This window comes from Psammomys obesus, unplaced genomic scaffold (genome assembly GCF_907164565.1).
Source record: "Psammomys obesus unplaced genomic scaffold, mPsaObe1.curated_primary_1811, whole genome shotgun sequence".
NCBI lineage: Eukaryota > Metazoa > Chordata > Mammalia > Rodentia > Muridae > Psammomys > Psammomys obesus.
Window position 1 is genome coordinate 15,603,219 of NW_026592548.1, and position 23,485 is coordinate 15,626,703.

A 23,485-nucleotide genomic window follows, 5' to 3' on the forward strand; every position below is an offset into this window, starting at 1 on the left:
TCACTCCTATCCACCTAACCTGTCTTCAAGATTTTTATTTATCTGAGAAAAAAAATAACATAAAACTTGTAGAATTGCAGTAGAATAAGCCAATCAGAGAACTGGGCCAGAATGGCTAGCTAAAAACAACCATGAGGACTTTTTAAAGCATAGTTTTAGATTAAAAATTGCACCATGGTCTCTCTCTCTTTCTCTCTCTTGGTTTTTCCAAAATGGTTTTCTTATATAGCCTGGCTATCCTGGAACTTGTTCAGTATACCAGGGTAGCTTCAAACTCAAGACATCTGCCTGTCTCTGCCTCCCAAGTACTGGGATTAATGCCATATTCCACCACCACCACCAGTCCCTCAGCCTGCTTTCTTACAGAACACAGGACCACCAGCCCAGGGATGGCCCCACCCACAATCACTAATGAAGAAAATGCCTTACAGCTGGATTTTGTTTTGTTTTGTTTTGTTTTAAGACAGAGTTTCTCTGTCCTGGACTCACTTTGTAGACCAGGCTAGCCTTGAACAGCTAAATTTTAAGGAGGCATTTTCTTAATTACAGTTCTCTCCTCTCAGATAACTTTAGCTCGGGTCAAGCTGACATAAAACTAGGGAGGACAAGGGCCCACATCATTTTCCCACAAACTTGGCTTTTGACTAGAGTCCACCTCTCAGCCTGGCTCTTGGATGTTCCAGGAAAAGGAAGATGGCTCCTGAGACCAGAGAGTGCCCAAATCCCAGACCTACTGTTTTAGCAGCAAGCAGACTTGTCAGAGACAAAAGAGGTACACTCCTTCTAGGCTAGACGGTGACCAGCCCTCGGCAGTTGCTCTACAAGGGACTGCTCCTGAAGCCCCATGAGAGCTTAGGGCTGTCATACCTGCCAGCTGTGTCTCCAGGAGCTCAATGTAGTCACACGTGGCTTCAGTCAGTGGGAACCAAGATGCCCCTGGTCGTCTGTTGTTACCTTCCCATCCAAATTTCTAATTTCCAGTTTGAATTTCTCTCCCATGGCAAATAAAACTTCTCCTATGTCCACCCTTGACTCTGCCCACTCCATTCCTGGAGGAAGGTTCAGAGGAGATAAAAACTGACAAGGAATGGAGTTGTGAACGTTTGTCTGGGGTTTTGTCCTCAGCATGGTCCCTGAGAACTGCATGGTGTGGCACCCAACTACCTCTTCTTCACACAGCAGAAACTGATGGAACTGACCACCTCCGGAGGAGGAAGTAATCATTCTCTCACAATGCAGCTTCCCTGGTTTCTTAGGCAAATCCTTTGTACTTCGAAGGTCAGAACCATAGCATCTCCATCCATTCACCCATTCATCTGTCCAATAGATCTGTATTTGCTTCCTGCTGTACGCCAGGCTCTGTTAGATACTGCTAGCACAGTGAAGGCTCCTACATCAACAGCTAAGGAGAAAAGTGTGGGAACAAATGGCTACAAAAATCAGCAACTGTCACTCATGAAAGAACAGGGGGGTAGCTGAGAGGAGCAGATTTCAGTAAGAGCTGGGGAAGAAGCATTTGGAGATGGGAGCGGGAAGAAGAAGGCTTGGCTCTGAAGGAAAAGAAGCTGTTTCTACTGTGTGAGGAAGAGGGAGTTGAGCAGCACCAGACCATGCAGCCCTCAGGGACCATGCTGAGGACAAAAGCTCAGACAAAATTTCACAACGCATTCCTTATAGCCTTCTGCTTTTGTTCAGTCAACATGGGCACTCCAACTCCTGGCACACCAAGCCAGCCTCACCACCCCAGGCTTCAGCATCCTCTATACCCTCCCTCTAGTGGCTGCCATCTTACCCTCACTTTCCTTCTTGTATAAAATTACTACAGCTCTGAATATCACATCCCAGAGCTTCTTCCTTGGACCATGACCTCTCACTAATCGCACCCCACCCCCACTCCTGTCCACCTAACCTGTCTTCAAGATTTTTCTTTATCTGAGAAAAAAATTAACATAAAACTGAATTAGAATAAACAAAACAAACAGGAAGTTGAGTGGTTTCCTCAGCCTACATGTAGGCTTGTCCACATCCCTGCATCTCCAAACATCCGTCAACTTACATACGCAAGCAAAAATAGTTTGTGTTCACTATGAACACAAAATTTGGGAATATTTTTTACAACATGTTTTAAATAAATAAAGTACAAGTCAGCAGACAGAACAGTCTTTAAGTTGCTGCTCATTCTTTGAATGACTGGCCATGCTCACCTCCAAAGAAAAACAGAGACTTCATTTGTTGTTGTGTGGCTTAGCAGACCTGTTGACCCCAGAAAAACTTGAAAGAGGCTCACTAGTGATGTGTTTCCAATCTTCGTAGTTGAGAAAGAATGGCCACTTATAACCAAAAAAGTCTGGGGCAAAAGGGTTCCCGGCAGATGGCAGCATGGCTCCGAGGCCCATGAGAACCGAGGTCTCCACACCTTTCACCACTTGGTCTGCCACTGCTCGACAGATGTGCACAACAGGCTGTTGGCAGGTGTTGAGGAAACCTCAGCCATAAGCAGGCAAGGAAACTTGAAACTCACTTGTGAGGCTTGGATGGCAGCAAGGCCAGCAGACCAAAATAAGAGAAGCCTACTTAAGTAGAACCAATGGAAGACAGAAGAGGGCCCTAATGAAAATGAAAATATAATGGAATTACATAACTCAAGAGAGTACTTTTAGGAACTAAGAAACACATAAGTTTTAGATTAAAAATCCAACATTCCAACCGAAAAGGGGAATTACTGTCTTTCAAAACTTTATTAGTCATCAAAAGAATCGGATGGAAGACCTTACAAGATGCCTAGTGACAGATCCTGTATTGATAAAAAGCCAAGTCACATTGAGATCAGATCCAGAGAATCAAACTATGGAGAGAGGAACACAGGCAGACATGATAATAACTGAACATGAACAAAATTTATATAACTTAATAAAATCTCGATGCCCTAGATATCGGTAATGAAAAAAAAAATCCCTCAAATATGCTACAACAGCAGGGAGACAAAACTGCTCAGGGACTCTGGGGCCTCCCAGGTTCTGGGACGCAGGGCTTCACAGGGAAACACAAGGCATAGAGACTGAAATTCCCAGGGTCTGGCAGACTCCATTGCTGGATTGTATCTAGACCTCTGGGCGCAAGGCAGCAATTACCAGATGCTGTTGTCCTTCCTTCCACACTCCAGCTCAAGCACTGCAGGGATAAACGTTTAAGGGCTACACACAGGTTACTCTGATGAAAATGCAGTTAAGGACAAACAGAAACCATTCATAAGTCAGTGTATCCTTGCCAGAAGTTGCTCCCTTTATTTTTAGAATGTACATGAAGGTAGGACAGCCGGAGTGGAGACTGCGTGTGAAGTGGCGTGCCTCCCACCTGCCAACTGTGTGAAGAGAGTGAGTTGCCTCAAGTCTAAGTCCTCTGTTTCCTGAAGAGTAAGCAAGTCACTCATGGATCACATTTAGATTGGACTGTAGCAGACACTTAACACTAAGAGCTAGCCCCCTCCTCTGCTGTGGCTCTAACAGGAATGTGGTTCTACGCATATACCCCAGGAGGTTTCAGCGCAGAATTCTACCAGACCTTCAAAGAAGAGCTGATACCAATTCCCCTCAAACTACTCCACAAAATAGAAACTGAAGGAACATTGTCAAACTCATTCTATGAAGTTAGAGTCACCTTGATACCTAGACCACACATAGATTCAATCAAGGAAAGGAATCTCAGATCAATCTCCCTTATGAATATTGATTCAAAAATACTCAATAAAATACTTGCAAACTGAATCCAAGAACACATCAAATACATCATCCACCATGATCAAGAAGGCTTCATCCCAGGCATGCAATGGTGGTTCAATATATGGAAATCCATCAATGTAATCCACCATATTAACAAACTGAAAGGGAAAAAAAAATCACATGGTCATCTCATTAGATGCAGAAAAAGCCTTTGAGAGAATTCACCACCTCTTCATGATAAAAGTAAGTCTTGGAGAGATCAGGGATAGAAGGCCCATACCTAAACATAAGAAAAGGCAATATACAGCAAGCCAATAACTAACATCAGATTAATTGGAGAGAAACTTAAAGCAGTCTCACTAAAATCATGGACAAGGCTGCCCATTCTCTTCATACCTATTTAACACAGTACTTGAAGTCCTAGCTAGAGCAACAAGACAACAAAAGGAGATCAAGATACAAATTGGAAAGGAAGAAGTAAAAGTATCGCTACTCACAGATAATATGATAGTTAGTATACATAAGTGACCCTAAAATTCTACCAGAGAACTTCTACAGCTGATAAACACCTTCAGCAAAGTGGATGGATACAAAATTAATTCAAAACATCAGTAGCCCTCCTTTATACAAAGAATAAATGGGCTGAGAAAGAAATTAGGGAAACAACACCCTTTACAATAGTCACAAATAATATAAAATATCTTGGTGTAACTCTAACCAAACAAGCAAAAGACCCATATGACATGAACTTCAAGTCTCTAAAGAAAGAAATGGCAGAAGATATCACAAGATGGAAAGATGTCCCATATTCATGGATCGGTAGGATTAACATAGTAAAGATGGCCATCTTACCAGAAGTTGAGCTCTAATGTCAACTTAAGTTTCTTTAGATGTACAGATTTTAGTAGGTTTATTCTATATTATATGTCTATATGAGTGAGTATATACTGTGTGTGTCTTTCTGCTTCTGGGACAGCTCACTCAGGATGATCCTTTCCAGGTCCTACCATTTACCTGCAAATTTCATGATTTCCTTATTTTTCATTGCTGAGTAATACTCCATTGTATAGATGAACCACAATTTCTGCATCCATTCTTCAGTTAAGGGGCATCTGGGCTGTTTCCAGCTTCTGGCTATTCCAAATAAAGCTGCTACAAACATGGTTGAGCAAATGTCCTTATTGTGTACTTGAGCCTCTTTTGGATATATGCCTAGGAGTGGTATGGCTGGGTCTTGAGGAAGTGCTATGTACATCTAAAGAAACTAATCAAGAGAGAGGACCCTGACTAAAATGCTCAATCCCCATCCTGAAAAGATGATGGGGATTGAGCAAAGAGGATGGACATCAGAAGAAGGGAAAACAGGAAACCTAGAAACCTGTGCAGAGGGCCTCTAAAAAGCTCTGCCCTGCAAACTATCAAAGCAGACGCTGAGACTTATGGCCAACTGTTGGGCAGAGTGCATGGAATCTTATGTAAGAAGTGGGAAATAGTAAGATCTGGAGAGGACAGGAACTCCACAAGGAGAGCAACAGAACCAGAAAATTTGAACACAGGGATATTCCCAGAGACCCATACTCCAACCAAGTACCAGGCATGGAGATAACCTAGAACCCCTGCACAGATATAGCCCATGATAGTTTAGTGTCCAAGTGGGTTACATAGTAATGGGAAGAGGGACTGCCTCTGACATAATTTGATTGGCCTGCTCTTTGATCACCTCCCCCTGAGTGGGGAGCAGCCTTACCAGGCCACAGAAGATACAATACAGCCACTCCTGATGAGATCTGATAAACTAAGATCAGAAGGAAGGAGAGGGGGACCTCCCCTATCAGTGGACTTGGGGAGGGCCATGCGTGAAGAAAGGGGAGGGAAGGTAGGATTAGGAGGGGAGGAGGGAGGGGTTTATGGGGGGATATAAAGTGAATAAAGTGTAATTAATAAAAGTTAAAAAAAATAGAACTTGAGTTTCACACTGCAGCCATGGCAGTTAATTCCTTCATGCTTCTGTTTTGTTTTGTTTCATATCTAAAACATGAACACAGGGCAGCCGCCTCTTCCATACCCATCAGACCTACCCGCATCTATCATCGAATACCTAGTACACAGCAAAGCATGATGTAGGACCCACACACCAAGACCAGCATGCATGTCTGCTTTTGGCCAGCAGAGAGCGGCTGATAGGGAGTGTTCAGGGCTTGCAGGCACTTCCTAAGCCCTCAGGAGAACCAACAAAGGACTCTGATGGACCGAATCAAAGAAAAAGGACAATTGTGAGGGAGGGAAAAAAAGTTTCTGACATTTTATAGTGTGTTAATTTGAGCAAAGCAGAAGCTGGATGAAGTAGAAAATGACTGCAGGAATTGGGAGGGTAAGGCAGAAGAGCCACAAGCTCAAGACCAGCCTGGGCTACACAGAGAGACCCTACCTGCCTCTATGAATGACTCTACTACTATTTATTATTTTTTACTTATTATTTATTTATTATCGTTATTATACATTATTGTTTGGGTTACTGAGGGCTGAATCCGAAAATTTTATGTTAGACGAGAGAGCTACTATGTCCATCCTTCCTTTTCTTTCCTTTCGGGGTTTTCGTTCTCTGAGACAGGGTCTTGCTAAGTTGGCCTCCAATTCACTCTGCGTTTCACACAGATCTTGAACTTTCAATCCTCCTGGCTTAGCCTCCAGAGTAGTTAGGATACTGTGCCACAGTAGCAGCTTGAGGAATCTTTTAAGAGTGCTTCTTTGAACAATACTCTCAAGTCCCTGGAAGCCATATCCACCCAGTTTCCAATACCTCACTGTGGCACAGGGTGGGCGAGATGACAGGAAATAGATTATTGGTGTCTCTTTGACTTCCTGCTAGTAATAACAAAGACCTTATCCCATTAGAACTGGGCTCCACAGCTTTTTATTCTAATTGGTTGTGGTTTTCTGTTGTGATCTCCATCTGCTGTAAAGAGAAGTTTCCTCGATGAGGCGCAAAGACTACATTTACCTATGGGTATAAGGGCAAATGTGTATAGGAGGTTGTCAGGAATTATGCTGGTTTAGTAGTTAGTTAAGTTTCTGAACATATCTATAAAACACTCATGCATATTAGGCTCAGGCAACATTGCAGAAGAGGGGGCAGAAAGACTTTAAGAGCCAGTGGATCAAGAAGTTGGCTATGACAGTGTGTCTCCTAGTAATATCAGAAGCTTTACCCATACAGTCTCACCAACATGACTGCCCAAACATAAACTGAACGAGATGACAACAATGGTCATGCCAAGGTAGACAGAGGAAAGTTCATGAGCCCTCAACCCCACCCAAAGAACTATTGACAACCAAAGAAAGCTGGGAGCAGGAGACATGGTCTTCCCCAAGGAAAGGCATAGCAACTAGCTCTCTAGTGCCAAATGTCAACCCTGAAAACATACATGCAAGTAACATTATATAGACTGAAGATGTTATATTTAGGAACATACATACACACACACACACACACATGCAATAACAATTTGTAAAAAGGAGAAGTCACAAATTTGAAGGGGAGTGGAGAGGTTTTGAGGGATAGCAGGGAGAAATGTTGTAATTATATTATAATCTCTAAAATAAAATAAAAGGCCTTATCCCAAAGCCTCTTAGTGTTGAGAACGTGTAATTTCAATCATCTCATGTGATTTGGCCATGGGAAGGGCAGAGTAAGTTGTTCTCCTTTTGATCCTTCAGTTAACACCAAGGCTTTAGGATATCTGTACAATAATAACAGACAATCTCTCACATGAAATGAAAGAAGGAGCTTTGCCTTCGCAGGACAGCCTGTATGCCTATAAAAAGAACCACGTCTGCCAGCGTGTTTTCCTCTGTTACCATCAGCTGGCACCGAATAACTATGACCTAATATTTATATTTAAAATCTCATAGAAATGATAATGGAAAGTCAACACTTTCTTGAAACAGTATTAAATACAGTGAAACATTTGCTATTTTTAGAACATGCTATACCATTATTAAAATTAAAAAATTTCTGAATATTTTATTTATATAGTATTACAATATAAAACACATAAATTCATTATTTAAAACCTTGTATTTAGCTCATAATTGGCCTAGATTTGTTACAAATTGACTTCAATAGTTCATAAAAATAATTCTGATTTTTGCATGTATGGAGAAAAATACCTTAAAAATTAATATTTAAAAAAATGAATGAAACCACAGTTCAATGCAAATTATCTACCACAAAGGAATACTAAGAACAGTCATTTCTTAAAGTTTCAATTAGATAATAAATTACATCTTAAATATCTTCATGTACAAACTCTAATTCTGATAACCTATAAATCATAAAGTATAACAATCAGTGGAATTCAACAATTTATCTAAACATTGTTACATAGGAAATTTGAAGAAACTGTAAGTAATTCTTAATGCTCTCGTTTTGATTCTCTGACTTCTCAAGACTGTGCTGTAGTTCTTTCAAACATAAATCCTGATGCTGGGCTTTCTGAATGAAGAGAGAAACAGAAAATCAATATGGCACTCATATGGGAGATGAAGAATTATAAGCATATATGCAATTGCTGAGTGAATCAATTTTTTCCAAAGAATTTGTAAATATTATCTTCCTTAAACAATATCTTTAGACACTCCACCAAGGACTGTGTATGGATATAACCTAGAACCTTTGCTCGGATGAAGCCCGTGGTAGCTCAGTAACCAATTGGTTTCCCATAGTAAGGGGAACAGGGACTATTTCTGACAGGAACTCAATGGCAGGCTCTTTGACCCTCCCCCCCACTCCCCAAGGGAGGAGCAGTCCTGCTAGGCCACAGAGGAGGACTCTGGAGATACCTGATAAAACAGGGTCAGATGAAAGGGAAGGAGGTCCTCCCCAATAAGTGGACTTGGAAAGGGGCAGGGAGGAGATGAGGGAGGAAGGGAGGGTGGGATTGGGAGGGAATAAAGGAGCAGGATACACCTGGGATACAGAGTTAATAAAATGTAACTAATAATAAAAAAATAAAATTAAATTAAAAAAACAATATCTTTAGTGATTAAAGCATATATAGTTGATCATTCTACTTTGATGTTTTACTGTAATACTTCAATTTAGCTCTAAATATTTCAGATTTAACGTGATTAAGATGATTTTTTATTTAGAGCAATCATTATTAGTTCCTATTATGTTTATCATAACATCCTATCATATTCTTTTTAACCATTATTTGCCAAAAAAGTTTTATCCTATAAGATCTTCAGTGTTTTAAACTTTTTATTTTATAACTTTACTATTAAAAAACCTTGTAAATAAAAAACAGCAAAATTAACTAGACCCAAAGTTTATACAGTTCAATAACCTACTGTACCATTAGAATTCATATTCTGAAAGAAAGATGTTTTAAGAACCGATAGAATTCTAGCTTTGATAAGATTAACATTTTCTCCTAAAGTCTTTAAAAAAGTAAAAAGAATTTAATTCATGTGCTTTGAAGAAGTTTTAAACTCATATACAATTTTTGAACTTTGGTTGTTACGGATTTCTAGGTGGGCTGCTTATGGTAAAAGCTTTAGGTAAGATGTGCTTCCAGCTAAAACCTAAGCACTAAGAATGGAGACCCTTTGTGTTTCTCATAGCAGATACTCTGACAGACGCACCTGAACCTGAGCAGTGACCAGCATGAGAAGCAGGGTAGTGTGTAGCCAAGCGCTACACTGGACTTCACAAGACACAGAACAAAAGGAGCTGGTCTTTATGGAGCATCAGTTTGGAAAGAACAGTAGCCACAGTCACACACTGCAGGGCAGAATGTAAATGCAAATGAACTTTAGGACAATAAGGTCTGAAAGACACTGTGACTTTACTACAGGCTTGCTATGGTTGTGGAGTAATGAGGTCACCCTTCAAACTGCATTCACCCTACCACTCAACCAAAGTATTTGGACAAAAACCACGAAAAGGTCTGCAGCATATGGCCGGGCTCTGGCTCTGGCTCTGTCACTGGCCCTCTGAGCACTTACAAATCCTGGCTAATGGATGTGCATGTGATTACCCACTGAGCTGTCTGTGCCCTGGAAGGTAGAGAACACATTAACACATTTCTAGCTATTTCTAAACTTGGGCTCAAAATTCTAGACTGTTTACTAGCACAACAATTATCAGGCTTAACATCAGATCTTAATATGTTAATTTCAGTAGCTTTAGCAAACTATTAAACATAGAAGAGAGAAATCCACCTCATCTCACTTTATTTTTCAGAGGCGTCAACTGCACAAAGAACATCACACATATTTTATATCTGAAATCCTGATGGGGAGTTTGTTTGTTTGCTTGTTTGTTTTTAAGTTTAGAAACCAAGCAAATAGCTGTATTAAATTAAAACTTTTTTTTAATTAAAAAAAACTTTCATTAAACTTTTGAAGGCAATAAGAATACACATGTATATCAAAATAACTCAACTTTTGAATCTTTTATGTTTACAAATTTTTAAGAGACTTGGAAATGTAAAAGGAGTTTTCACAGAGTATCCACCTCCTGGAAAGATAAAGTACCAGCATTTTCTATGGAATTATCAAGTAGACAGCTACTAAGTGATTAAGGCACAACTAATGCCAGCTTCAAGATTATTTTATGCCACTAGATTGTTTCATAAATATTCAGAAAAAAATACAAGAGACTAATTAAACAAAATATACAAGAGACTAATTTGGTATTCTCATTTCATGGCTGAGTGGGTCAAAGCATTTGTCTCTTATGCAGATTGGACAATGGTGAATATTAAAACCATATCTTCTAAGATATAATATTCATTAATCAAGGCAGATATAAAAATAATGTTTAAATTGCAGGTATCTTTAAAAGATGAAAATTCAAGTAAATAAAATTTAAATAGAAAATTAGGTAGCTTCCACATGGGGCCTTCAGCAAGCTGCCGTTATCAGGAAACCTGATGAGACTCCGAGGCAGTGGGACTGCAGCAGCACAGAGCACGGGGCTGAGAGGCCTGGCATGATCATGACAGCACAGTTTTGCATTTTTATTGTTTGTCACTCCTAATATTAGCAGAACAAAAGCCTTGACTCACCTCCATCTGTACTTAAAGAATGGAACTAAGCTACATGGATACATTTAATGCATGTTAAATGTTCATTTTTATAATACTTACACTGTTCATTGTGCCAACAAGTTGGTTTTGTTCTTCATTTTTCTTTCTAAGCTCAGTCTCTAGATCTAGTATTTTAATTTGTAATGCTCTCTCTCTAGATGACATTTTCTCTACTTCTTCGGAAACCTGTAATTCTCATTAAGAGGATAAAATAAGTAAATGAACTTTCCTTAAAATATATTTTGAAGTCCTGATATAATCATAGTATACTTCTTTCCCAAGTAGATATTAGTCAGGCAGAGCCAAAACACCTGGACCCAAGGGGTCTTGCAGAGACTGATACTCCAACCAAGGATCAAGCATGAAGAGGACCTAGACCCCCTGCTCAGAGGAAGCCCATTGGCTGCTCAATTTCCAAGTGGGTACCCTAGTAAGGGGAGCAGGGGCTGTCTCTGACATGAACTCAGTGGCTGGCTCTTTGATCACCTCTCCCTGGGGGTGGGGGTGCAGCCTTGCCAGGCCACAGAGAAAGGTGATGCAGCCAGTGCTGATGAGACCTGATAAGCTAGGGTCAGATAGAAGGGGAGAAGGACCTCTCCTATCAGTGGACTAGGGGAGGGGCACAGGGGAAGAAAAGGGAGGGTGGGTGAGACTAGGAGGAGACAAGGGAGGGGGCTACAGCAAGGATACAAAGTGAATAAATTGTAATAAATAAATAAGGTATTAGTTGGGTATTAGACAATTCCATTAGAAAATATTTCACTGTATTTTATCTTGAGTTGGGACATAGCTCCATTAGTAGAGTGATTCTGTAGCATGAACAAGGCCCTATGTTCAATCCCAGTACTGCAAAGGGATAAATGAGCCTAATTTGAAGAAGCACATATGCTATTTACATGTACATATATGATAAGCATCTGGAAAACTAACCCTGAGATGGAGAGGTGTCTGTAGTATTTATATACACTGGTATCTGGATAGTGGTGGAACATAGCTAGATCTCACTGAACACTGATTACATATCCAGATAGACAGTGGAGGGGCGGTGACCACACAGCACCTAGACATGCACATGACACTGGCACGGCATCATTTACTGAATGTGAGTTGCCTATTTCTCTTGGTTGCTGTGTGGCGTTGGTTTGGAGCACAAGCCTGAGAGCAGAGGTGGAGGCTAGTGTAAGAACAAAGAGCTACGTGGGAGGGACTGCTCTGACAGAACTCGGAGGACTCAGCTCTAAGTTACTATGCACCAATCACAGGCCAGGACAGCAGTGAGCTCTGAAGCCAGGAAGGAAGGAGAAAGCCACAGGAAATACCCATCCCCTCAGTGTGGACAAGGGTAACAAGACAATGATGGCCCTCATTAGGTGTTCAGAAATGAGAGACATCGCCTGTAGACACTGTAGAAGAGAGGAAAGGGCAGACACCTGCGGACTCTGACCACTGGGGAAGAAGTCTGAGAGCGCCTGGCATTGTCAAGGTCTTATGCTGAGCTCAAGGTAAAACATTCTCATTTCCTTTCAGAGGTTGTTGGGGTGGAGAAATATGCAGTTTGTCTACAACTGGCACTACTCTTTATTATTTAGCTTTTATTCAATGATGTGCCTCTTAAAATCATCTTAAACTGGTTTCTCAGATGCTAAGAAAATTCAAATCACTCTTAGATATCAGTTTAGCCTTGACAGAACTGACACTAAGAACTTTGAGGAATACAATAAATAAAAGAGAGTTTGAAGGGAAATATTCAAAGTTTGGCTTAAGACATGACAGGTTTGGCTGGTCAGTGTTAGGTGGAGATGCCAGTGGTGAGCAAGGGCCTCCTCAGGGTAGAGATGGCCACTGTGTCAGCCCCACTCATCCTACAAGGAAGATCACGAGCCCCATTTTGCTGAGGGAAACTAAAGTTTAGAAAGGCAGGCTGCCCTTGTCGAGGGTAGCTTGCATCAGAGCCAAGATCCAGATCAGCTTCTGGGACTCCAAAGCTCACCCTATGGTCTTTCAATGTGAGATTTCAAATTGCTTGATAAATTCATCTCTTCTTTGAGATCTTCCCATCACTCCTTTTCACCCACTTTTTCTGGTGTCAACTGAACCCACTTTTACTACAGAAGCTGCATGTTGGATGAACTCTACTACACTGAGTGCCCAGGAGCTCATGTCTACCTTTTCATTTTTGCTTGTGAAGCACAATCAAAGTGCCCACATGTCAAAAGGCTCGTTAATTTGAATATGAACTTAATAGATTTAACTGGAATAAATTCCAGGATGCATCTGTTTGTGTAATAAATATTTGTTACAGAGAAGTTGGGCTTTAGAGCTCCCCGGATCCCATCAAGAGCAAAACCTTTAATTATTTATTCAACTACACACACACACACACACACACACACACACACACACACACACGTGTGCACACTCACACACACAGGCACGCTCACACATGTATACACACAGAAACATGCACACATGTGTACACACACATACACAAACATGCATACGTGCACGCATGCACACACAGGCACGGGCGTGCACACACGCACAACAGCTGTGTGAAGGGGTCACACTCTCGAGTCCTTCCCTTTCTGCCTGCCACATCACCATGCATCTGGAAAAGCAGTCCTGGTCTAGTACTGTCTCTGCGCTTTGCTCTGAGGGAAAATTAAGTAAAGAACAAAAATGGAGCTACTCCCTCCACCCTGTCATCAGCATAAAAACAATAACTGTAGGCTTGGCAAGAGGAAGTGACTCTGGCAAACTAATTAAAATGCTTCTAAATAAAGGCCATCTGTACCTTTTGTCTTCCTTCTTCCAAAGCAGCTTCCAGTTGCCTAGACAGTGCTGTGTACTCTGCAGCCTTCTCTTTCAGCTCCAGGTCACTGTGCTTGAGAAACTCCTCTTGGTCTGCCAGCTTCTTCTCAAGTTCTTTATTCTCTGCATCCATCTGTCCTAATTTTCTTTTTGAAGATAGATATAGATATATAACTATATGTGTGAGTGTATTTATACACATATATCACATGTAGACAGACATACACACATACATAAATTATGGTGCAAGGGAAATGCAGCAGCAGTTGTAAGTCAACTTGGCACTTACTCTTTAAGGTTTTCACACTTTAACTGAATGAGGTAATTTTCCTCCTCAAGAGAAAGCTTGGCTATAAGGCTATCGTTTCCATCAACCTAAGTGGGAAACAAAACAAAATAAAATCAAACAACAACAACAAAAGACCCACGCTTTTTCAGTTATTTTCTTTATCACCTTCCAAGAAAATTACATATTTTACTTAGAAGCATAAGAAACAAGCTATGGATACACAAAAAGACACCAAACCATGCTTACAACACCGCACACAAGGTCTCCAAGCCCTCACTGACTTTTAAAAATTTATGTTGTCTATGTTAGAAAATTAAGTTCATTTTTCTGGGTGATGGTAATTAAAATATACTGAACAATGTTTTAGTGAAGAGAGACATTTGGTTTTTCAGCCTCAGCTGGCAACAGCTTTCCCAGTATGTCTAATCCCAGCACTACAGAAAGCCAGGCATGGTGGCTCGTGCTGCAGTCCCAGCTCAGGAAGTAGAGGAAAGAGGACCAGAAATCCAAGTCCATCCTCAGAGCAAGGCCAGTCGGGGCTGCATGAAACTCTGCCTCAAAAGCAAACCCAACAATAAGAACAAAACCAAAAGGAAAAACTGTGCATGAAAACTTTAAACACTGTTCATTAGATAGTTAAGGTTTCTCATCTCAATAATGTTCCACTTAGACTACTGATAATCACCTGTGAAGATGTTGCAAGTGAAAGCCAAAAAATCAAGCTACAGTGGCTCAAATCAAGAGACTATTCTTCCCAATGCTTCACAGTCTGACGTAGAGTTTAAATACTTTTAATAGTAATAAAAATATTTTTTCTATCAGGGCTAGAAAGGTTACAAGCACTGGCTGCCCTTCCAGAGGGCCCAGGTTAAATTCTCAAAACCCGTGTGGTGGTTCACAACCATCCCATAACTCCAGTCCTAGGGAGTATGATGCCCTCCTCTGGCCACTTTGAACACTACATGCATGAGGAGCACAGACATGCAGACAAAACACCCATACACATAAAATAAAAAATAATTTTTCTCATACTTATTAAAGTAGTAACTTAAGTAAAATATAATGGTTTTTTTTCTAGAAGAATTTCTTCTTGGAATTAACTTTGTGTTTTTAAAAGTGGAATACATTTTTTTTTTTTTTTAGAAGCCACAAAGTAAATTCTTCCTGGAAGTGTCTTGCAAGTAAAGAAACAGATTGGCTATCAGACTGAGACAACATGAAGTAATCATAAACCACGTACTGAGTGCTGTCTGTGATATGCACTGACGGAGGAGGGAAATGTGGTGAAGAGGGGACACACACGGTCCCTTTTCTGATTGATAGGTAGTAATTAAAAGGATAGAATTAATCCCAATAAGCTTGATGCACAATTCTAAATGCACTCTAATTTTTGCAGGGTAAACAAACTATTATTTGTCTTATGCTAATGGCAAGAACCAGACAGGCAAGGCCAGCTTTGCTGCCCCTCTCATTACATCACCACACTAGGTCCTCCGGCTGCAAATGCAGACTCGTAAATAACCTACTCTATTACCCGTGTCACCAGGAAATATGAAGGGATAAAAATGAAAGAATCTGCATGAAAATATTTTAGCAACTGATATAGATAAGGAGAAAAAGTTCAACCCAACACGAGTTCCCTCAACTGGTGAAATGATGTCAAATGTTCCTTAAAGACGTCTTCCAGCCTCAGAAGGACGGGACACCTGGCCCACACCTGGCCCTGAAGCTCCCTAACGGTGTGCGCCTGCTCTGCACACTTGTCCTTGCAGAGCTGCAGACTCTCCTGACACTCGTGAAGCCTCTGCTCGGCTGACGTGAAGGCGTTGCGGGCTCGCTCTACCTGCTTCAAGTGAGACTCCACCTGGCCTCTCATCTGAGGTGGCAGTAGGGAAACAAATGCAAGGTCACATATTGGCAGCAATGATCTTACTGTCTTACAGACTAGACATGCTTGTTAATAATTAGTACATTACGAATGTTAATTTATGGGAGACACAACTAAAATTAATTAGTTTTCAAATAGGTATCAGGCAAATTGGCATGGTGCTATCAGCCTACTTGAGGGGCTCCACACAGGCAGACGTGACTAAGGAGTTGCTGTGATTCTTTCCCACTGGCTCATCGTCAGCTCCAGTGGCTGTGACTTTACTGCACCTTACTTAGGACTCGCATGTGCCCTTTCAACCTTCTTGGCCAAAATGAGCGGAGTTCAGTGAGCACTGCTTCATGACAGCTAGTGTATCGGGTCTCAGTATATGACATTATCCAATTATGGTGAGCAAATCTAAGTTCACCCCAGGGATGTCCTCACCTTCTGCCCTTTCTCACTATAGCAGGTCTATAAATTATGGAATAGAGTGACATTTTGCAACCTAAGGAATGCCATACTACTGTGCGCAGCTGTAAACAGCTAAAATGTGACATTTAGGATGCTCCCATGGAGGAAACGCAAGAGGGATAACTTCCTTAGTTGAAACACCCACAGTTTCGGTGCAACGTCTGGCCAAGTTGAAGACAAAGGATAAAGCGAGGCTGAAGCACACCTCTGAACCCTAAAACAGCTAAGAACCCATGAGAAAATCAAAGAACTCAAGCAACAAAGAAATAAAAGAATTTCTTTTTTCAAAAACACATATTTTTCACTTCTATCAGCAGAAAACACTATAATGACAGTAGCTGGAAAGCCAGGTTCCTCCCCTCTCTGGCTTTGAATGGGATTTTAATTGGGGTTTTACTGAGTTCCCTAGCAGGAGAGGAATACCTGCATGAGACAACCATGAGAAATAGAAAAGAGACATGAAATGGCATCCTCTATGGTCTGCTCTAAGAAAGGATCAGGTTCCTCATTTGGTGGCCTGATGGCCTGCTCTTGCTAGCCTTGTCTTGACAGTGACACCTCTCTCTTAAATCCCGATCTCAGATGGTCCAGCAATCCAGCAACAGTGGCCATAGACTCTGCGCCTGACCACTAATGCTCTTGACCTCTCAGCCAGAAATCAAGTGTCCTGGACTCTTGCTGCTTCCTTACCAAAACAATGTGAAATCCAAAAGGGAGTGTGGTTCCATCTAAAACTTTAAAAGTATTCACAAAAACATCATCACCTGCCAAAACCGGCTTCTCCTTGTTCTGTCGCAATGGGATGAATAAAAGGAGAGGGTTTGCAAGATATCATTTTCTTCCCAAAATGCATTTACCAGAGAATATTTACTTCGTAATTCTTTTAGACACAAAAGATGTAAAAATAGAAAGAGAGAGACTGGTTTGCATTTTACTGCTGATAGATCCCAGTGATAAACAATTGGGTCTTTTTACTTTTAAACCTGTGTCAGAAAAATAAGGCACTTATGCTATTTCTCAATTTTGAAAAACAGAAAGTAAAAAGATATTCACACAAATAAACAACATTTCAAGTCTGGGGGTACAGTGTATTTTCAAGGGGAAAAGAGACTGTGTGATGCCTACGAAGAAGGCAGCCATATGACAGTTTGGTCTATCGGTGTACACATGTGAAATACTTCACTATTTCCATTTCAAACTTACCTTCTCTAACTTTTTGTTTTTGTTTTTTATTATTAGGTTATTTTCATGTAGCAAATTTTTACATCTGCTTTTTACCATTTCAGCTGCTTCTTGTAACTTTTGTACCTAAAAAAAAGAAAAATCAAACTATAAAGTACCATGTATGATTTTAAGCTTGTATTTTAAAGACATCATAATTTCTCTTCCAACACTCAGCATGTTTATGTAACATTACCCCTGACACTATTTTTGGTGTCCAACTCTAACTCATCCCTTCGTTATCCACTTGTCTTCTCCCATGGCTGCTCTTCTACTCTTTACCTGAGCTCTAAAGATAACATCAATCTTCACTTTCATGTCATTGCTACTTTAAGAAGGTAGCCTCTCATTTCATGTAACACCTGCCATACAGTTAACAAAAATGAAACAAGTGACAGCTCACACAGATGAGGATGTGGCGCACCGGAACACTGATCCATTGCTTCTGAGAGTGCAAACTTGTACAGCCACTATGAAAATGAGTGTGTCAGTTCCCACGGAAGATAGAAATCAATCTGCCTTGAGACCCAGCTACATCCTTTTTGGGCTTATACCAACAGGATGCTCCATCCTACCACAGAGACACCTGCTCAGCCATATTCATCACTGCTCTCTTTAGAACAACCAGAAATTGGAAACAGCCTAGATGTCCCTCAAACAGAAAAATGAATAAAGAAAATGTGGTGTGTTAACACAACAAAGTATTAGTTGGCTGTTAAAAAAAGTGAAGTCGTGAAATTTGCAGGAGGCAGAACTAGGAAAGCATCATCCTGAGTAAGGTAACCCAGGCACAGAAAGACAAATACAGTATCTGTCACTCATATGTGGATATAAGCTGTTAAGTCAATGATAACAAAGCTACAATCCACAGAGCCACAGAGGTTACATAGAGTAAGAGACTAGAGAAGGGGGAAGACAGATAAATCTCATTACAAAAAGGAAATACAATACATAGTTATGGATGGGGGAGCTAGAATGGGGATCAAGTGGTGGGGAGGAAAGGGGGATGAAGGAGGAAATACAGGGAAAGATAGCTAAAATTAAGATCCATTTGAGGGGTAGTATGGAAACCTAACACAGTAAGAGCTTCCTGAAACATTAACATATGAAGGCAATCTAAATATAACCTCCAAATCCTGAAGGAGATGAAGCCCCAGCTGGCCATCTTCTGTCACCAAACAAAGCTCCCATTACCAGCACGGGGTTATTTCTAATTAAGTTATTGGCCAAAGGGGTCCCATGGAAACCTCCAAATAACCCAGACTGCTGCCAAGATAATACACCACAAACTGGCAGCAAGGCCCCAATGCTGAAGAAAACATCTATACAACTGCTTGAAAAGGGAGAAGTTGGGCTGGTGCCTACATACAGCCTTCACCAGAATGTTCCACCACTTTTGGTACAGGAAGGTACTCTGCACAGTAGCAAAAGAGAAACATAAACACAAGCCGACCACCAACCCTTTTACCTACAGTGATGTCCTGTCCGCAAGATATACTAGGGCAGCAGTTCTAATCTATGAATTTTGACTCCTTTGGCAAACTTCTATCTCCAAAAATATTTACATTTTATTTTGTAAGAGTAGCAAAATTATAATTATGACATAGCAACAAAAATAATTTTATGGTTGGGGGTCACCATGATATGAGTCACAGCATTAGGAAGGTTGAGCGCCTCTGCAGTAGGGCAATGGTGGCAACGAGCTTGTGGAAGTATCCGAACAATATCTGATTTGACCTAAGACACACTCCATGAGACGGAACCCATACTTGATACTGCTTGGTGGCCAAGAACCTGAGACAAGATAGCCCAGGGACCTAGCGTAAAACCAAACAGTACTGTTCTAAGCAAGTAAGCAAACAACTAGACAAAAAGTAGCAATAAAATGACTACTAATGGCATTCTGCTCTACCCACAGGTCAGTGCCTGCTCAGCCATCACCTCCTGCAGCAGATGGGAATAAATGCAGAGACAGTGCACAGAGAGTGGGAGGCCTTGAAACACTCAGCCATCAACAGGCGTCTACATCAAGTTCCTCCCAGCAGCACCCAGGAAACTCCACAGAACAGGAAGCACAAAGAGTGTAAGAGCCAAGGGGCATGGAGGATGCCGGGAAAACAAGGCCTCTAAACCAACATGAATAAAGTTCACATGACCTTACGAGACTGAAGCCACATGCAGAGTCTACCAGGTCCTTTGCATACACATTACGGCTTCCAGTTTAATGCTTTTATGGGATTCCTGAGTGTGTGAATTAGTTCTCTGGTTCTTGTGCCTTCTCTTGAGCATTTTTTCTTCTGTTTGATTGTTTTAACCAATTGTGATGTGTTAGTTTTTGTTTTATCTTTATATTTATATATATTTTATACATATATATCTATGTATATATATATATATATATTGGTTTTATCAAGACAGGGTTTCTCTGTGTGTAGCCCTTGCTGTCCTGAAACTCACTTTGTAGTCTCAAACTCACAGAGATCTGCCTGCTTTTGCCTCCCAAGTGCTGGAATTGAAGGCATGCACCACACACCTGGCTTATATTTTAATATATTAAAACTTGTTTTTCTAATTAGAAGTTTGTTTGTTTTCTAATGAGCGAGACAGAAGAAGAGTGTATCTGAATGGGAGGAGGGAGGGGAGAACCAGGAGGAATAGAGGGAGAAAATGTGTAATCAGGATATATTATGTGAAAAAAAAAATCTGTTTTCAATAAAGGGGTGGAGGAACTAGCCCTCATTTCAATAATTTTCCCCACCAAATCAAAATCCATCCAAAGAGCTGCAACACAGGATATCCAGATAAGACTTTCTTGCTGAGGCCTTACACCCAAATAAGCAGGCAGGACAGATACTGTGCTCAGTACCACAAGCCTCCAGAGCCCATTTGTACCCACCTGTAGCGCGTCAGCTGGGTATCTCAATGGGATTCTGCCCCTAGATGCAGCCCTCCTGCCGGCTACCCTTTACTCCCCCTCAAGCTTTGTGTGCAAGCAGTCTTTGAATGTGCCACACTCTAGTTCATCCTTTAAGTCACACTTTTCCAATAACAGCTCTTTCTTTAGTGCCCAATCTGTTTCCCATCATGCAAGTATCTGTGTCGATCCAGGCTTTGCAACGAAGTTTTCCTTCAAAATTGTGTTTTCCAAACTGAAAGCTTAACTGCAACCTATCACTGGGCATACACTCTATTTTAGAAAAGCCACCATATGTTCTCTTGTATCTCTGTAGTGTGTGTGTGTGTGTGTATGTGTGTGTGTGTGTGTGTGTGTGTGTATTTGTGTTCACTTTTGTGCGGGTGCCAGATGTCTTCTCTAACCACTGTCTATCTCCTGACACTGGCTCATCTCTCACTGAAATGAGTAGCTATTGGACTAAGATGTCATGACAGGAGCTCCAGGCATCTGTATGCCCAGCTCCCCAGTGCTGCTTACAGATGCACACTGCTGCACACAGCTTTTTTTGGGCCCTGGGGATCCAAGCTTAGGTCTTCACGTTTGCATGGCAAGCAACTGAGCCATTTCACCAAGCCTAATATGTTTCTTTCCATGTATTTCAGGTCAATAAATCTGAATTATACATTATCTACTGGAAAAGAGAAGTTCTGGGATTTAAAGACCCTAGTGGTAGTTGTTATTTTAAATCAATGCCATTAAATATACTAACAAGATTTCACATCAAAATTCCTCTTAGGACTATCTAATGTTTTCCTATGTAGAGCCAGCACTGGGAGTTGGGCAAGACTACCTTTCGAAGGCATTGGAGACCTTAAGGAAAGTTTGAAACACGGTGTAGTATGTCACAGATATTCACCCCATCTCTTCAGTTCTGTCAACTTGAATCACAGTGTTTTAAGTTATCTACAGATTTTAACAAACATGAAAGCAAATGCAGGTCACCTGAGTTTTATATCCTTCAATGAGGGTTTTCTGTCGTTTTTCTACTTCTTGCAGTTCTACAAGTTTATTTTCAACAGAAGAAACTTCATCCTTCAAGGCATCAAGCGTACTCTAGAAAGAAATATGTGACTGATGGGGTTTCCGGTCGTCAGAACATTGCAGTCTCTGCTGAAGAAGTACTAACGCATACCTCACTCATCAACAGCAACAGAGTAATCATTGGATGGTATGTAATTGACACCTAAAATTAATGACTAATACTCATTAATAAATTTAATCAGTGTGAAGGACAGGTTATTTTAATTATTGACAAAAAGAGCTGAAAATAACCTGCGTTCTAAATAAAAAGAATCACTACTGTTGCCATGTCAGGTTTTCCACATTCGTTTAACATTACTTTTCATTCTCAACCGAAAGTGTAACAGTTGCAGAGAATATGACAAATTAATTCAAAACTCAGATAACAGCTGGGCATGATGGCACACGACTAAAAGCCCTGTACTTATAAAACAGAGACAGGGGATTGTTGCAAGGTCTAAGCCCGCTGAGGCTACTTAATAAAACCCAGTACCAAACCAAAACTGTAATAAAAAGCACCTCACTAGGGAGAATAAATAGGATTTTATAATTCATACTAAGTGAACAATACCTGTCCTTACTGGATGTTGAAATGTATAAAGAGTTAAGCTGTCAATATACCATGAACATAGAAGACAGCAGAAAAGGAAAAGAAAGATGCACACGTAGAATATGGTCGGCACTGGGTTTTAAACCAGTAGGGAAAACACAGGCCATAAATAACCTTGAATAAACAGCAGCCATTAGGGCAACAGTATAAGCACCTGCCTCAGCCCACTGCTGAAGAAGCATCAAATGAATTAAATGTTTTCATCTATAAAAATATGAAAGAAGATCCAGAAAAAAACTCCATGTGGTTTTAGAGCAGCACAAACTCTACTGAGATGCTAAGACTTGCAAGGATAGTCTCCCTGGGCATGCACCAGTTAGCCTACCACAGTTTCAGAGATGCTAGCAGAAGGTACAGACCGGGTCAGGGGCAAAGGATGTGCTTACCCACAGCAGTAGCAGCAAAATCATAAGCATTGTGTCAATTTCCTGAGGCACATCCTCACTAAGTAGCTGATGACAACTACCTATGGATTGGGATGTATTAGAAGAAGGCAAAGTTGAGTTTTAAAACTCAAGTATCTCATAATAGGCAGAGAACACGCCTGTTCTTTGCATGAAAGAAAACTACTGCTATCTTCTAAGGATGTTGTCCTCCTTAGCCTTAACCATTAACAGAGTCTACATCACTGAGGAACTGCCTACCTCAGGCTAGCCTGTGGGAACATCTGTGAAGGATTATCTTGATTACTAATTGATGAAGGAGTGACCAGGCTAGCCCACTCTGAGCAGAATCATTCCCCAGGCAAGTGGCTCTGGGCTGTATTAATTTTTTTATTTAATCCACAAAAGCAGAGACTGAAAGCAAAGTATCAGTCCAGGTCAATAACTCATTAGTACAACTAGCAAAGCAGCCTGGACTCAAGAAAATGGAAAGAGAGAGGAGAGACAGCATACCCATATAAATGTGTATGAAATCTTAAGACAGTAAAGATAAGAGAATACTTTGACAATCCAACATAAATTTGAAGTAGCGTTTCCACAGAATAGGAATCAGACTAGCAATAGATTGTTTTCTGTTAACTCTAATTGCAAAAGACACTAAAACAAAGATCACTCTCTTTCCGGGATGTTATATTTACTTGAAGTCAGGCAAATGAAAGCAGAACACATAAAACCTTTTCCATGCTCTTCTTCCTATTTTCTCTTTTTTAAGGTTAAAACTATTTCTTGAAGAATGTATGCTAACAATATGACGGATGCTAAGCTAAACACCACAGGCTCCAGAAAAATGGAAGCCATTACACTACAAGAGACTAGCCCAAAGAGGATGGCCGGGGATGCAGAAGAGCTTCTGCAGAGAACAAAAGTGGAAAATGGGTTCCCAGGACACAACATGAAACAAAACTTCTGGAATTTTCATCTTTTAAGGAAGGAAGCATTTTCTTTTCTTCACATCAGAAACACACTTGTTTCCTTCTCTTG

At 40.8% G+C, this 23,485-nt stretch overlaps 1 protein-coding gene across 3 annotated transcripts in view; it reads right to left on the reverse strand.

Moving 5' to 3' along the window:
- Positions 1 to 7,818: 7,818 nt before the first annotated feature.
- Positions 7,819 to 23,485, reverse strand: part of Odf2l (outer dense fiber of sperm tails 2 like) — a 36,437-nt gene continuing 20,770 nt past the window's right edge. For 2 of the 3 annotated variants that reach the window (XM_055614423.1, XM_055614425.1), the window contains exons 11-16: positions 21,374 to 21,484; positions 17,458 to 17,562; positions 13,914 to 13,999; positions 13,608 to 13,770; positions 10,874 to 10,999; positions 7,819 to 8,214 (exon numbers count right to left, since the gene is read on the reverse strand). In XM_055614423.1, the coding sequence (XP_055470398.1) occupies positions 8,086 to 8,214; positions 10,874 to 10,999; positions 13,608 to 13,770; positions 13,914 to 13,999; positions 17,458 to 17,562; positions 21,374 to 21,484 (720 nt within the window). In that variant the 3' untranslated portion in view covers positions 7,819 to 8,085. Of the gene's footprint in view, positions 8,215 to 10,873; positions 11,000 to 13,607; positions 13,771 to 13,913; positions 14,000 to 15,630; positions 15,790 to 17,457; positions 17,563 to 21,373; positions 21,485 to 23,485 lie in introns of all 3 variants that reach the window. The other variant, XM_055614426.1, reaches the window with a different exon arrangement.